The sequence below is a fragment of the Corticium candelabrum genome, chromosome 7 (genome assembly GCF_963422355.1).
Source record: "Corticium candelabrum chromosome 7, ooCorCand1.1, whole genome shotgun sequence".
NCBI lineage: Eukaryota > Metazoa > Porifera > Homoscleromorpha > Homosclerophorida > Plakinidae > Corticium > Corticium candelabrum.
Genome location: NC_085091.1, coordinates 6127684 through 6142683, shown reverse-complemented (window position 1 = coordinate 6142683; position 15000 = coordinate 6127684). Strand labels below are relative to the sequence as shown.

General features: G+C 43.8%; 2 protein-coding genes across 2 annotated transcripts in view; one reads left to right on the top strand and one right to left on the bottom strand.

Annotated features, from left to right (window-relative positions):
• Nucleotides 1-587, top strand: part of LOC134182455 (microfibril-associated glycoprotein 4-like) — a 4820-nt gene extending 4233 nt beyond the window's left edge. Inside the window, exon 3 of the mRNA XM_062649857.1 lies at nt 1-587. This exon is cut by the window's left edge and continues 436 nt beyond it. Coding sequence (XP_062505841.1) covers nt 1-353 — 353 coding nt within the window. The 3' untranslated portion in view covers nt 354-587.
• A 9668-nt stretch (nt 588-10255) lies between these two features.
• Nucleotides 10256-15000, bottom strand: part of LOC134181989 (uncharacterized) — an 8767-nt gene continuing 4022 nt past the window's right edge. Inside the window, exons 7-10 of the mRNA XM_062649295.1 lie at nt 14382-15000; nt 12691-13356; nt 11643-12003; nt 10256-11218 (exon numbers count right to left, since the gene is read on the bottom strand). The exon at nt 14382-15000 is cut by the window's right edge and continues 34 nt beyond it. Coding sequence (XP_062505279.1) covers nt 10443-11218; nt 11643-12003; nt 12691-13356; nt 14382-15000 — 2422 coding nt within the window. The 3' untranslated portion in view covers nt 10256-10442. The remainder of the gene's footprint in view (nt 11219-11642; nt 12004-12690; nt 13357-14381) is intronic.

Below are 15000 nucleotides of genomic sequence, written 5' to 3'. Positions count from 1 at the left end.
ATGGCGACTATATACTCAATGCTGAGTATGCAAGCGGATTGAGCACGGCGGGCGACGGATACAGTAAATACTCAGAAAATGGGAAACCATTTCTGGCGCACTGTAGCGACTTCTTCAACATTGGAGGCGGACACTGGAAGGCTGACGCTTGCAATTCGTACGCCAACCTGAACGGGATATATTACCCGGAGAAGTACAAGTTCTACCAAAGCGTTTCCATAACGAGAAACATCGACGGCGTCGTTTGGCCGACGGACTGGAGCGACGAGCGTCCGCCCGGTACGTGCAGCCAGTGTTCCGAGTACTACTCGCTCAAAAAGACGTCGATGAGTTTCCGTGAGGTCGGATGGTGATGTGATGATGAGAGACTCCGTGGATGATGCACGGACTGAAGTAGAAAAACTGTTGATGCATGCCTGTCGTAGGTTGTAGTGAGTATGGGATTTCTGTGCGAGTTGTAGCGTTGCAGGAATTATCGTTCGTCTTGCTGTGATGTTTTAGTTGTAGTGTGTGACAAGTGTGAATCTAATGTCTTGCTGTGATGTTTTAGTTGTGTGGCAAGTGTGGATCTAATAGCAAAGCATTTCAATCAAGTGAGGCGTCTAGCGTGCGCTAAAGGACGAAGCTAGGTCTTATATCACGTGATCTATAATCTAACAACAACTTTCTATAAATATTGCAGACCCGCCTCCAGATGTAAATTAGCTCTTGAATGGTGTAACAGTAAGAGGCGACCTTGACTCACTGTTGACTCCTAAAGCACTTACTATATGATCTATACCTCAGAAGCCTTTTTGAGATACCCTTGTATTCGACCATCCAGAACTTTACCAGTTTGTTAAAACTTTCAATCAATAGCCGCAAAACTTACTTCATTGACTATGGGCGCGTTCAATGTACAGGTCCGACAGTTGTAGTATTCTAGTACGGTGTATTTCTGGAACTGCATGTTTGAACTGATTCCGACAGTTCCATCCAAAGAGCTTGAACTGCAAACTGACGGCGCGCTCACTAGTCTGGAAGTTCGAGGCCAGAATTGACACGCCTCTTTTCTTTAAATTTCCAGAACAGTGATGGCGCACTATTTGCAGACTGCAATAATATACTGATAGTTTGGTACGCTCTATCGCACCGCGTGAGGAAGATTGGCGTCCACTTTTCGAAGCAACAAGAGGCGCTGCTAGCTAAAGTCGATTTGCTAGTCATTGGATTGGTAGCTGATGAAGTCGTATAGTATCTGCGTTGACATCATTTCGGTTAGCAGTTCCGGTTCACAAAGTATATTTGTCGTTCGATTTAGTTCTGGTTCTGTCAGTTCCAACGGTTCCGACACGCCCTCATTTTTAGTTCTAGAACTGCAAATCGAACGCGCGCTATGTAATTGGTTGTGTATCTTAGACGTCTTGTTGTATACTGTAAAGCTGGATTCACACTAGCCAGCGCAACATAATATATTATGATAACCAGGGGCGTACTCAGGCATGTTTCCAGGTTGCCACCAAGAGATGGGCGTCACCTTTATGTTAGCGCGAGTGTCAAGGTTGCTACACCGTTAAAATCCTTTTCTAGAGACTGTACTGTAGATAATCTCAAGAAGATATTTGTTAGATCCTTAAAGTGATGCCGTGCAGCTGTAGCAAACAGGCTTGGATTTAGACGTGAAATGACAACTAAGATGCTTTGTGTTATTGATATTAATATCGATATTAATTTTGTTTATATTAAGTTTGGAAAACCTAACAAATAATCGTGGGTACGCCTCTGATAACCACGAACACCACAACTCAACGCAAGACCATTCACATTTGCCATTTTTTGACGCAACGCAACGCAAGGACTAGAACCAGATTCTATTTTCCCGCCACACGCAAGCGAAAGTAGCCACGTAAGGTGAGCTGCGAGCGGAGTTTCGTAAACTGCGCATGCAGATAAACGTTAGCAAAGTCACAGAGGTGACAGAGGGTATGAAGACGTAATCTAGATCGTAAAAGAAGTGAGGACGGCAGCCAGATGTGATCAAGCCAACCTTTTAACCATTGTCCACTGAATTTGAGTGGTGAAACGGATTTTACGCGAAAAAGTGTGGCACAAACAGTTTACAACTTTAATCCGGAGCCTATAGCTTCACCTGTATCCTTTCTTTAAAATCTCAATATCAAAATCTTACTAGAAGGCTTTGTCTAGTGTGAAAAATATATTTATATCATTGGTTGTATTTGACATTTTGTACGAAAGGCGGTACGTACCTCGACTTCTCTTCTATGGTTACGACGATACTCGTTATGACACGTTTGTAGTGTCGAAAACATCGACCTCTCCACCTCATTGTCTGTTCGAGGTCATCGAAACGCTAGAGATCGATTATATCGTGACTGTCTTATGGCCCACGGTTTATCTTACCTGTGGCTTGCTGTGACGTTGCTCGCCTTCAAGTGGATAACAGTTAGATATAAGAACAAAAAACACAACGTCTGAGATAAAACTGCGATTGCATCATATCTTGTGAATACTTTCAGGCTGCAACCTACCATATTACGGTCGGAATTGTACGTACCTGTAAGAAACTGTATTCTCGCGTTGGGAACGCACCCTAGACACAAATACGCATGCAACATCTTTCGTTGTTTGTCGATCTGTGCAGATATGTGTGGAGGTAATCTGATGGGGTCATCGGGCGTAATTCGTCTTCATGGTTATGACTCTTGCAACGAACATTAGGAGAATTCGGTGGAGTGTGTGTGGAATATTATTCCTCGAGTGGAGAACGTGTTCGTCGTCATCGCTTTCGATTTCTTTTGTTTCTACTCATCCGTTGTCTGGACACTCCACTCCATTAGCTTACTTTAAACGCACTGAAACTCACGCGGTGGTCCATAAAGCTCCTCTTCGTCTTTTGTTTCACTCTGATGGTAACTCGACAGAACGAGCGTTCATTTTACGTTACACAACTGGTCAGTAGAAATATGTATACAATTTAACTGTTTGATATTAATGCAAGAACTCCCTATTTAGGAAAACCACCCAGCTTTCTTTCACGAACGTCCACTCGATCTGTGAAGGAAGGTGACCGAGTGTTACTGCCATGTAACGTGACCGGAATGCCACCACCTGTAGTGACGTGGTACAAAAACGGGTTGGAGATCGGAGTTGGCTCTGATCTTTTGTCTGAATTTGAATTGCAAGGAACCTTCTACTAATAAGAAACGTGACGGAAACAGACGCTGGTAATTTTCGATGCAGAAAAATCGTGTTTCCATCTGCCACAACCCAAAGTGCCGGTGCCTCCTCGTCACGCAGCTTGACCGCAGATGTGAACGTACGCGCCGACAATGACAGCCCAGAGATCATCGAGTGACACAGTAGAACTCGATCTACAATCATTGTCTAGCACTATTGAGTCTAGTAGCTATACCTAGCATTGACATAGTAGTCTACGTAGTAACTAGGTCTAGCTGTAGCTGACTAGCTATGACCATGTTCTTTCAGTTGTAGCCGCACACTGTTCTACGTTAGCTAGTTGAGTTAATTAATTGAGTTGGGCAAATGGAGTTCAGTTGAGTTGACTTCAACTAGAGTCCAGAAGGCGTTGTAGAAAACGACAGACGTGCATGTCTGTTTACTTGGTGAGTTGTGCGACGACATGCAAATGAGAAATGTGCCCTGCTAGAGTACAACGCCCACCCTTGTATCCGGTACCGGTACTGTGTACTACATTTATAGTGTGCCCGTGAAAGAGCGCAGTCTACTACTTAATTAATTGTAGTAGGTTGACGGTTTCGATGTTTTAATTGTGTCTTGATTTTCCCTAGACAACAAACGAATCTGTATACTTCGTCACCACTCTTGCCAACTCGGCGATCCGCTAGTCGGGAGCCAATCTAATATATATTCGTAGCATTTCCTCTCCAACCGGTTCATCTGCCGTAAAGATAGTGTGTTGTGCACAATGCACGTACCTACACAGCTAGAAACCGCGGTATTCATTGGCACAACGTTGTGTGTCAGAGCGGAGTTGTCAAGAGCTGCCGATGTGGTTTGGCACGCGACGGAAAGTAAAGTAAAACAAACACCTGCATGTGTTGGAAATGTGATCTCCTGAGACACGCGTATCGTACGAATGGGAGTCCCGCTGAGACCCCCGCTGTGTCTAGTGTCTTCGGTCATTTCAATTTTCTATTTCTATTTTCTATTCATGTTAGAAATAGAAAAGCGATCTGCGCGTTCAAGTTTCTAGTTTTGAGCACATAGGTGCCTAAAAATCAAACTTTAAAAGATAAATCTAAAGATCACAAGAATCAAGCATCAAAAGATGAAAAACCATTTTTTACAAAAAATAAAAATAAAAATAAAAAATAAAAAGTAAAAGATTAAAAGTTAAAATTTAATAAACACAAAAATTGTAATTAAGAATGCAAGTAAAAAAATTAAAAATTAAAAATAATGAACTAAAAATTGAAAATTGAAAGTTAAAACATGAAAATTAACATGTAAAAAATTAAATGGCCGGACCATCCACTGACAATGGTGCTCCAGCATATTCTATCATCTTATACCATGCACGAGATGTATCAAGTAGTAGTCACACAGACATAGCCATGAGAGACTTTTGCATCAGTACTGGATGCAGACGGAGAATTTTTTGAACTTTTTCCATCCATCTGGAAAAACTAGCGATATCAATGCTTCAAGAGTCTATCATTACTGCTGTGACAACTGCAAAGCCAGCTGCAGATGTGGTGCATCCTACTGCCAGGACCCACTGACTCTTCAATTTAGTACTCCACAAAGACACAAAGACGAACTGCTCTACAGACATTAGCCATAGGCGCCTGTCCGTGCAGGATACTCACAGATCAGCATCTTGAGGACCTCATAGAAGCCTTAAATGCTACTATAAAAATGCAAATGAAAGTATAGAAACACCACTGTTAGCTGGACATGACCTTATTGTTTGTCATTCTCCTCAGATTGTTGTAAGCATTTTTAAATTTGCAAGATACATTGGTTGCTTAGAAGATCTGCAAAAACTATTAACAGTAGTAAGTCTAGATCATGCAAAGCCTGTCATTGGTATTTTAGATGAAATTACAAATCATTGAGTTGCTGGTACATTAGTTTCTTTATTTCAACAAATAATATACATATACAATACAGGTACTGTTAGTGTATACTGTATATATGCTAATTTAGTCAGACATATAGTGTCTGTCACGTCTTTCAGTTGTAGACTGATCTATATCACTATCTACAAAGTCATATGTGATATAGTAGTATCAAACAATTGCTGTGATGCAAGCTTAATCTTTTGCTTATTTAGCCAAGAAAACAGATTTGAAACTGACACGTATGACAATTAACGTTCTGGTACATACTGAAAGACACCTTCTTCAATAAGCAAAGTAACTAGCTTTTGTAAATCTTCCTCATCACTTCGCCTAGTGTGTTGTCCTGAGAGTACATGCGTACTAACAGACTTATCTACTTTGTTAACAACTTCACTGACACTCTTCAGACTACAAGACACTCTTCAGACGACAAGACACTCGTGCAAGTGTTATATCAGTCAGATTTGGCCCTAAACGGGAGGTCAGAGATTTCACAGTATTGTTTAAATGTTCCAGATGGAGGTTACACGATATGTTATGACCACTTGAACCATGGAGATTAACAAAGCGGCCCCAAATCACTCTGTAAGCCATCCTTGGAGTCAAAAAAGCTTGAGTTTGTGAAAGAAGATGAAAAGCCTCAGTGCTATATTTTTCTACCATGGGACTGAAAGTGTAACAAACAGACCTTCCATAAAGTAAAAACACGATCTCCATCTCCCTCTCTGACGGTATCTTGGAAAGCTTGATTAGTTAAGCCCATTGACAAAAGACTGGATGCATAGTGAAGGACACGATCTGGCTGTTGTTGGAAAGCATCGTGCTCTTCTGCACTTGCCTGCATTTTCTGAAGAAATGCTGAATCTTCATGGCTTTTACGGTGACGTTTTAAAGCCACTCCATTGCAACGATATGTCTTGAGACATCCAGGGTAGCCACAGGAGAAAGACTGTTGATTTGCGCTTGGAGTAGCACTAGCTAGCACTACCAGTCATTTCCGTGACAATTGGAAAGACATGTCTGTCTACCAAAGCCCTGCATTGCTTCTTTATGTGGCTTTTCATTTCTTTTCCTGCTGATCTTGTGCTGCTGTTGAATGAAATGCATGTTCCTGAGACAAATTATACAAAGCAGAACTACATAAACCCACAATCTTGTTGAACTAATGATTATATTATATACCATTATGGCATAGGATGACTGTCCATAGAAGGCATTTTGAAGTGATCTAGTGCTGCTGCAATGACATGCGCCCGTGTCACTATGTTCAGGAACTCTTCAGAAGGACTAAAGTTTCCTTTCACTTTTCCTTTGACATTTCGTCTTTGAATGTAGTTTCTCAGCTGATGCAGAGTTCCAGTATCAGACTTGGAATCTGATCGATAAAATCTCATCCAAGCTACCTGTACATACATTAATTATGGTTTTAATAGTCTGACAACGTGCAAGAATGGAAATAAATGATTACCTCTAGTATGCACTGAAGAGCATGCCAATCTTCTATAACAGGTACCAGACCATGAAGTTGTTCATGTTCAGTCCTGGCATTTAGCTGAAGTGCTTTTGCACTTCGAGTCCTTTCGGCAGTTAGTTGATCACCACCAAACAGTACTTGCTCAGCAATTCCTTTCTGATCCATTGTTGTTGGCACGTATTGATTGAAGTGACCCAAGATGTCCACCATATATTCATTGTGTTGCTCGTTCTTAAGCAGCAGTCCTAGTGGTACCTAGTAAAAGGTCATAGACAATGAAATAATTTAAACTCAAACAGCAATATGCACAGTTGAATCAGCATACTACCTCAGATTTCTGCTTCGTATACTTAGAGTTGGTATGTGGAATGTGGTCCGCAAAGAACTTTTCAAATGGCTTCAAGTAGCTAACACTGCAGCACAGTATTCTTCCCAAGTGAACAGTCAAATCTTCTCGAAGCCTTTGGTTCTCTTTAGGTGACAAAAGGTATGCAGTGTTTGGAAGTTCGTGTATGGATGGCAAGATAGGTGTGTCATTAGCCAAGTGGTAACTTGAAATCGAAAAAGTTAGCGTGTGCATGAAAATAGTGCTTCTGTTGATTCTGATGTGCCTCAGTCATGTGACGAACGTTTGTTTGAAACTCAAGGTTGTCACCGACAATCTAGAAACCTTGTGGACAATCAAGAGTCTTGTCTGCAAGAATATTGTTAACGTAAGATTACATGATTACAAAAGCAATAGTGAACATGCATGCATGCAGTAGGACTACTAGTCTTACCTTGGTCGAAGCACCAATTATAAATTTTGCACTGTTCATCTCGTATGCAATGGTCATAGTTTTCAATCAGTCTATCAATGACAGCCAGAGTTTGTGTCTTGGAAAGGCACATTCCTAAATGATTCAATCTTTCAAATGTCTACAAAGAAAGTATGTCAGCATATGACTATTGTCATTAGCAATCACTATTAATTAGTACCTACCATTCTGTTTGCATGACCTCTGTACAGAACTATACTGTTGATGGCTGCTGATGTTGCAAAGTCATCACTTCGTTGTTTCAGTAGACAGGAGGCTGCAAAGCTATTTACAGCTGTTGACCTCTCACTCTTGTCTGCATTTCTACTTGCACGATTTGGTTGAGATATAGATATAGCTCCCAAGCAAGACATCATTATTGGATATCTCTTGAGGAGCTCAGCAGTCATATCTTGATATGAAAATTCAATGACTGCTCTTGCATTTGTACCATGTAATATGCCTGAGGCAGTCAAATGTTGACATTCACGATGAACGTGCAAACAAATTTGATTGAGCAGCTTTCTACTGATCTCGTCATGAGACATGGCAGATGCAGCAAATCCTGTGTAATCTCCGTATGCCAGCTTCTTGGTCAAAACCCTCAGTGAAACTGGTATCACGTTTGTTACTGCCCTATCTTTGTGTATTACAACCTCTACCACTCCCTTTTTGCTACTTTTGCGATCTTTACCGGGATAAACAGAAAAGATTCAATGAGCTGTACGGTTTGTAGGGGTAATTTAATGTGGAGAACGATTGCCAAAGGTTGTGGGCTGTATAGATGTCCAAGGTACCAGAAACATAGGACTTGCAAACGATGCTGTTGCTGATGCTGGTAGGTTTAATGTAGTCTGATGTTGTTGCTTGTTATAGTGATTGTCAGTTGCAAAAGACAGACTTCGAGCACAATCTTTTCGTTTTGTTGGAGTCACAGGTGGTCTTTTTTTGTGTTTGCAACTATGATGGAGATTCTTGCTTTCTTCCTCGCTTGACTCGAATGTTTGAAGACATAACATTCTGGTGGGTTCTTTGCTGCATCTCCTTCAATACTACCTAAATTTTCTTGTACTCAAAGTAGTAGTTATTGCAAGCACAAACTAGCTCATAGCAAGAGAAACAAATAAAATCTGAAATTTCTTGAAAGTATTCAAGTGTTTCATTGAGAACAACAGCACATGATTTAGCCACATCAGGTAAGGAAAATGGACCACAAACTACAAAGCGTTGTTTCAACTGATCAACAACTGTAGAACAAATCCGACAACAAGAAATGAAGACTGATTCGATGACTTTTATAGGAGTACGTGTACAATCCATTGTAGATACTCTGATAGCGATAAAAACTCTCTAGTAGTGCACTTGCTGTAAAGCTAAGATCGACTTATGGCTGATACTTATCTAGTAGGCGTGCAGAGATTCCTATGGCATCATGTAAGTTTCACCTCGTGATTGATTCATAACTGCGAAACTTCCTGGGTCTGGTGAGTCTGGTCGTTTAGCTATATATTACAGGATCAACTCGTGTATGATCGTCGTCACGTACCTTTTAGCCCGTGAGTCATAACTGCGTTAACCGTAACAACTTCCTTGGTCTAGGGGCTATGGACCGCTAGAGTAGGGTCAATTCTTACCACTAATACAACGTACGTCACCTTGACCATTTAAACGGCAATCGCATCCGCGCTAGCTTGCCATCTGAATCTCAGGCTTCTAGTACCCTTGTATGAGGGAATGACTTATTGTTACTTTTCGATCTCCTCAGTCTCTGTACTGTACCCTTCTAGTAGTGAACTACATGATCTGCTACACTCTACGGTGAAACATTGCGCATGCACCACGTATGACGTCTCAGCTTCGGAGCGTGTCGAGTGACATAATAGCTAGTCATCACCCGAGGTAGGCGCGTGCTACGCGTGTTAAAGAGACGACGTCGGGCGTTAGTCACTCCTTTTCCGTTCCCAATTATCTGCCGGATTTGAACTGACCCCCTTTCGAGTGCGGGCACGCCCCCTCTTCGCTCTTCGCGCGCGCGTTAAGAGGGACCGTGCAAGAGACTAGGGTGAATCCGGCTTTACAGTATACAGCAAGATGTTTAAAGATATACAACCAATTACATAGGGCGCGTTCGATTTGCAGTTCTAGGACTAAAAATGAGGGCGTGTCGGAACCGTTGGAACTGACAGAACCAGAACTAAATCGAACGACAAATATACTTTGTGAACCAGAACTGCTAACCAAAACGCTGTCAACACAGATACTATACAGCTTCATCAGCTACCAATCCATTGACTAATAGATCGACTTGAGCTAGCAGCGCCTCTTGTCGACCTTGTGATAGACGCCAATCTTCCTCAAACGGAGCGATAGAGCGCACAAAACTATCAGTATATTGCTGTCTGCAAGTAGCGGGCCGTCACTCTTTTAGAAATTTTAAATAAAAAGGGCGTGTCAATGCTAGTCTCAAATTTCCAGACCAGAGAGCGCGCCGTCAGTTAGCAGTTCAAGCTCTTTGGAAAGAAATGTCGGAATCAGTTCAAACGTACAGTTCCAAAAGCAAATCGAACGCAAGTTTTAGCAGTTCCCTACTAGAACTGCCGGAGAACGCGCCCATAGTCAGTGAAGTAAGTTTTGCGGCTATTGATTGAAAGTTTTAACAAATTGCTCAAGTTCCGGATTGTTGAAGACAAGGGTATCTCAAATAGATATCTTCATATAGTCAGTGCTTTAGAAGTCAACAATGAGTCAAGGTCGCCTCTTACTGTTGTACCATTCAAGAGCTAATTTATATCTGGAGGCGTGTCTGCAATATTTGTTAGATCATAGATCACGTGATATAAGACCTAACGGCGTCTTTTAGCGCACGCTAGACCCCTCACTTGATTGAAATGCTTTGCTATTAGATCCACACTTGCCACACACTACAAATTAAACATCACAGCAAGACGAACGACAATTCCTGCAACGCTAAAACATGCAAAGAAATCCCTTACTCACTACAACCTACGACAGGCATGCAGCAACGGTTTTTCTACTTCAGTCCGTGCATCATCTTCATCACCATCATCATCCGACCTGACGGAAACTCATCGACGTCTTTTTGAGCGAGTAGTACTCGGCACACTGGTTGCACGTACCGGGTGGACGCTCGTCGCTCCAGTCTGTCGGCCAAATAACACCGTCGGTGTTTCTCGTTACCGAAACGTCTCGGTAAAACTTGTGCTCCTCGGGGTAATATATCCCGTTCAGGTTGGCGTACGAATTGCAAGCGTCAGCCTTCCAGTGTCCGCCTCCGACGTTTTCAGGGTCGCTACAGTGCGCCAGAAATGCTTTCCCATTTTCTGAGTATTTGCTGTATCCGTCGCCTGCCGTGCTCACTCCGCTTGAATACTCAGCATTGAATTCGTAGTCGCCTTCCGACAACTCAAAGTTCTGATAAATTGAATGCGCCTTGTGGCCTTCCCAGTCTTCGACGTCGATTCTCAACTGATTCTTCTGCTCGCGATGAATGTTGAGGAGGAGACGCAGCCGCTCGAGTCCCAACCAGTATTCGCCTCTTCTCGCGTTGCCGAATCCCTCCTCGTAATCGGCGAGCGCGTTGCGAGTGAAGTTGACGGAGCCGTCGAATCTCATCTGGAAGACGGTCCATCCTCCGCCTTCCGAAGTCATATCGCAGTAGACGTCGAACGGGAAATCGTAACCCTGGACGGATATTGTGTAGACGCCCGACATGCTATCGGGGTTATTCTCGAGTATACAAGCGCACGGACAGTCTCGGGGACTTATCGTTCCACTGCATGTGTAATCCATCTCTCCCTCCGAGTTAATGTATTCGACGCAACCTTAAGCGAAAAGAAAAATATCGTACTCGCTCGGGTACAGCCTCAGGGTTCAAGTAAGCTCCCATCTCCACTTTTGGCCTAAAGGCCCTAACATTTACACACCTCTTTGCTCTTTAATTAATGCTACAATCGGAGCTTTCTACTGTGACTGTTCGCTGGGGTTGTGATGCCTGTAGTAGAATGGCATCACTACAATGGGTTCGTAGTGTCATAATTGCCAAACAATTTATCACTGACAATGGTGTCATTAGCGCTTGAATTAAAATGATTAATCACTTCCGCCAACTAACACCTCTCGTTGTCAGTCTATCAAGTAACGTCCCATTCCAACTTTTCCTTTCATGCTACGCAAAAATGGGGGTGGGGTAATACTCGAGCGAGTACGGTAATAAATAAATCGACGTTGATATCAAACGGGTCTCACCAGCTTCCCTGCATTCTTCCCCGCAGCGTTCCTGCAGACATTTCTCTGTTTTACCTACGACGCCCGTTCCGCATTCGATGTTGAGCTCGTTGTAGGGCACGACCGAGACGTCGGTGATGCGCACGTCGTCGTTGCCACAGCCGAAGGCGAAGAACCGGAGCGGATAGTGTGCGGCGCCGGCGATGTCGTAGAACGGGAGGAGTACGGTGCCGCCGACGAGATCGTCCGACTGCAAACCGTGATAAAGCTGGAACTCGCCGTACTCGTCTTCCCTCGCACACACCAGGTAGTTTCGATACAGATCCTTAGTGGCAATCGACGCAGCGTTTTTAGTGAGCGTTGATACAATTTTTTTATTTGCCTAACAAAATAACATGATTCAGTTGTCAGTACAACATCGCTAGACTGTAACGAAAGCACCATGGGTGCTGTGCGTCGTTGTTGCGCACAAAACATGGCTAAAGGCCGAATCACGTACCCTACGCTGCACCAATATAACACAATGTGACCTAACGTAACGTAACTTAAACGTTCCGAGCGTCGTCTGTGAACCAGGTGACGTTACGTTTGAATACGCAACGTTAGTATACGATCATGTCCTAGTTGGACGTAACGAAGCGGAACGATTGACCAAGAAGGTTTGAGCGATTCAGTAAGTAATCCAACCAATCGCACATTCATGACAATGAAAGAAAAGCTTATAGCAATTTTTAATATTAATAGACGGTATCCTTGCTTGTGGCAAGTCAATTCGACAGCCTTTCGAGCTACATGTATCAGGCTGGTTCACGATATTGACGCTGGCGCATCAAAGACACAGCAGTGACGCAGAAATACCTTTCTATTCCAGCGTCAACGTCGGCGTCAGTGTGGATACTGTAAACCAGGCTCTAGGAACGCCGTCGCTAAATGTTTGAAAAGAGATGACTGCGGGAGAGTCTGTTGCGCACGCACGCATGCACACGGACGCACATGTACATATACAACATACAACACGCATACACGCAACAACTACCGTATACTCTCTGCGCATGCGAACGATACCAACCTTGTGTATCGACGCTTCGTCTCTCGCCATACGAACGTAGTACCACGTGTCGATAAGCCGCGGTACGGCCGCCAAGACGACAAAAATCGTACTCGTCGACGACGCCGAAAACTTGAGACAATAGTCGATGGCCATGCGGTTGATATTCGACCAGTGCACATTGCACGGTATAGGAGACTCCGGCGTAATGATGTCCGCTATCGTTTCGGGATTGAAGAACGCCAGCGACATGTTGACGAGATTTTTGGCCTCCGGAGAGTGCCAGATGTCGCTCGCCTCGTACGCGTCCTCCGTCAAGTAGAGAGTGCCGTCTTCGTCGTTGTAGTCCAAAACGAGTCCAAGGATAGACACTCGTTGAGAGGCAAGGTTGCCGCTGTTGCCGTTATCGAAACCGTTGTAGAGATGAACGAGGCCGTCTTGAGATTTCTTGTACCATTTCTTGTCTTTGTACACGACGTCGTGTCCGGACTTGGCCGGAATGATGAGGCCGCCGCTGCCGTAGAGGGTCGCCTGCATGTCAAAGCTGATGCGGAACTCTTTGTTACCGTTAGATCCAGTGAGTTCGTCCCACGTCGGAACGTCTTCGGGTAGAGACTGCGAACGATACGGAGTCGTGCAACCGACACCCGTTCCCGGTACGAATGTGTCTGACGTAGAAACCGGGCCCTGCAATAGGCAAACCGTCAAACGTCCAGTTTTTGTATGTACACTGACATCTAGCTAGTGTACTGAGCATAAGTTCGGCACACTCAATAGTTTGGATATCCGTTGTCTGCCTATACCTATACAACTTTGTGTGCTGCATGCATAACCACAACGTATACAGTAAAGTCTTGTGTGTAAAAGCCAGGACTTGCGGGCTACTACAGGCTTCTATTTTAGACATGTTTATATGCACTCGTCCAATATCTACAAGGCAGGCTTACACGCAGGCACAATTACGGTATCCACAAATTTTCAAAAGTTTGAAAACCATGCTGTGCTTGTTGTTTGCCACACCCTTCTTTCATGACTCTGATGAGATAAGCACTTTCATCCAAACATGTCAAAACAATACAATAAAAATATGTTCACGAGTCGTGAGCAGTCGAATCATAAACCCCGTTATTCCTTAGCTTCATCATGCAGATCATCCTAGACACGTGCCTAGTAGTACATGCACTGTATACTACACCAGTAAACCACGGATACGTACCCACATGAACGTATAGCCCGACTCTTTCGCAAATACCAGAACAGGTTGTGTGCGCGAACATAACACAAAGTAAGGTCTCTATTAGAGAGGGACTTTTATAAAAAAATACGCCAATTTACGCGGTATTTTGTATATGACTAATTGTTTTTGACAACGTGTTCCAAATTACATTCAAAAAACATTGTGAGATAATTTTTGCTAGACTCCTACCAGTCCTCTCCTCGCGCGCACTCTACGTGGGCACAGCACGGTAAGCGTTTACACTACATGACAAAATCGAACGGAGTTGACCAAACCGTGCCGGCACGCTAAAATCCGCTGGTGTGAACGGGCTACTAGTCGAGCAAATGAGACCGATGTGATGAAGGCGTATATATACGTGGGCACACAAAGTGGTTCCATGCACCAAACGTATCGCATCGAATCGGAACGCAATGTACACGCACACGTCACTAGTCTGGCCTACATATAGAAAAGACATTGGCACACGACTAACCTCCTCAAGGTAGATGGAAATGGCTTTGTCTAGAGCGCGTCTTCTCTGTGCTATCACCTTCGTCAGCTCTTCACGTGACAAATACTTGCAGTACTTCCTCTTCGTTATTAACTTCACTGTGCCATCCGGCTTCCTTATTTCATCCTGATACGTGTAGTACTGCTCATTAGTGTTTTCATCGGTCTCCAGCTCCCCGGCTGCTTTCTTAGCTTCGCATCCCCACCGTTCAACCAGATAGGTATCCTCAGACGGAAACAACTCGCTTTCCTTGAAGTTGACAAGATCGCTGATGCGGCCAAGAGTGAAATCAAACGGTTTAGGGTACGTGACGAGAGACTCGAGCCATGAAACTAAAGCTGTTTTGAAGCCGGGCCCATACATGTCGGAAAGAAGGGCGCCAATGTGTTGCTCCCCTCCTTGAGCGTTCATGGAGAGAGCTTGCGCCTCTTGCTTCACTTTGTTCTCCTGGCTGGTTTCGAGATAATCACGTGCGTGAGAACTCCTGAAGATGCCTTGGAAGTCCTCCCGAGCCTCTCGAGCAAAGGCGTCTATGTCTTGTGTCACGCCGACTCCCGTTGCCTTTCTCAACTCCAACTGTCCTCCGACCGGTGACGATTTG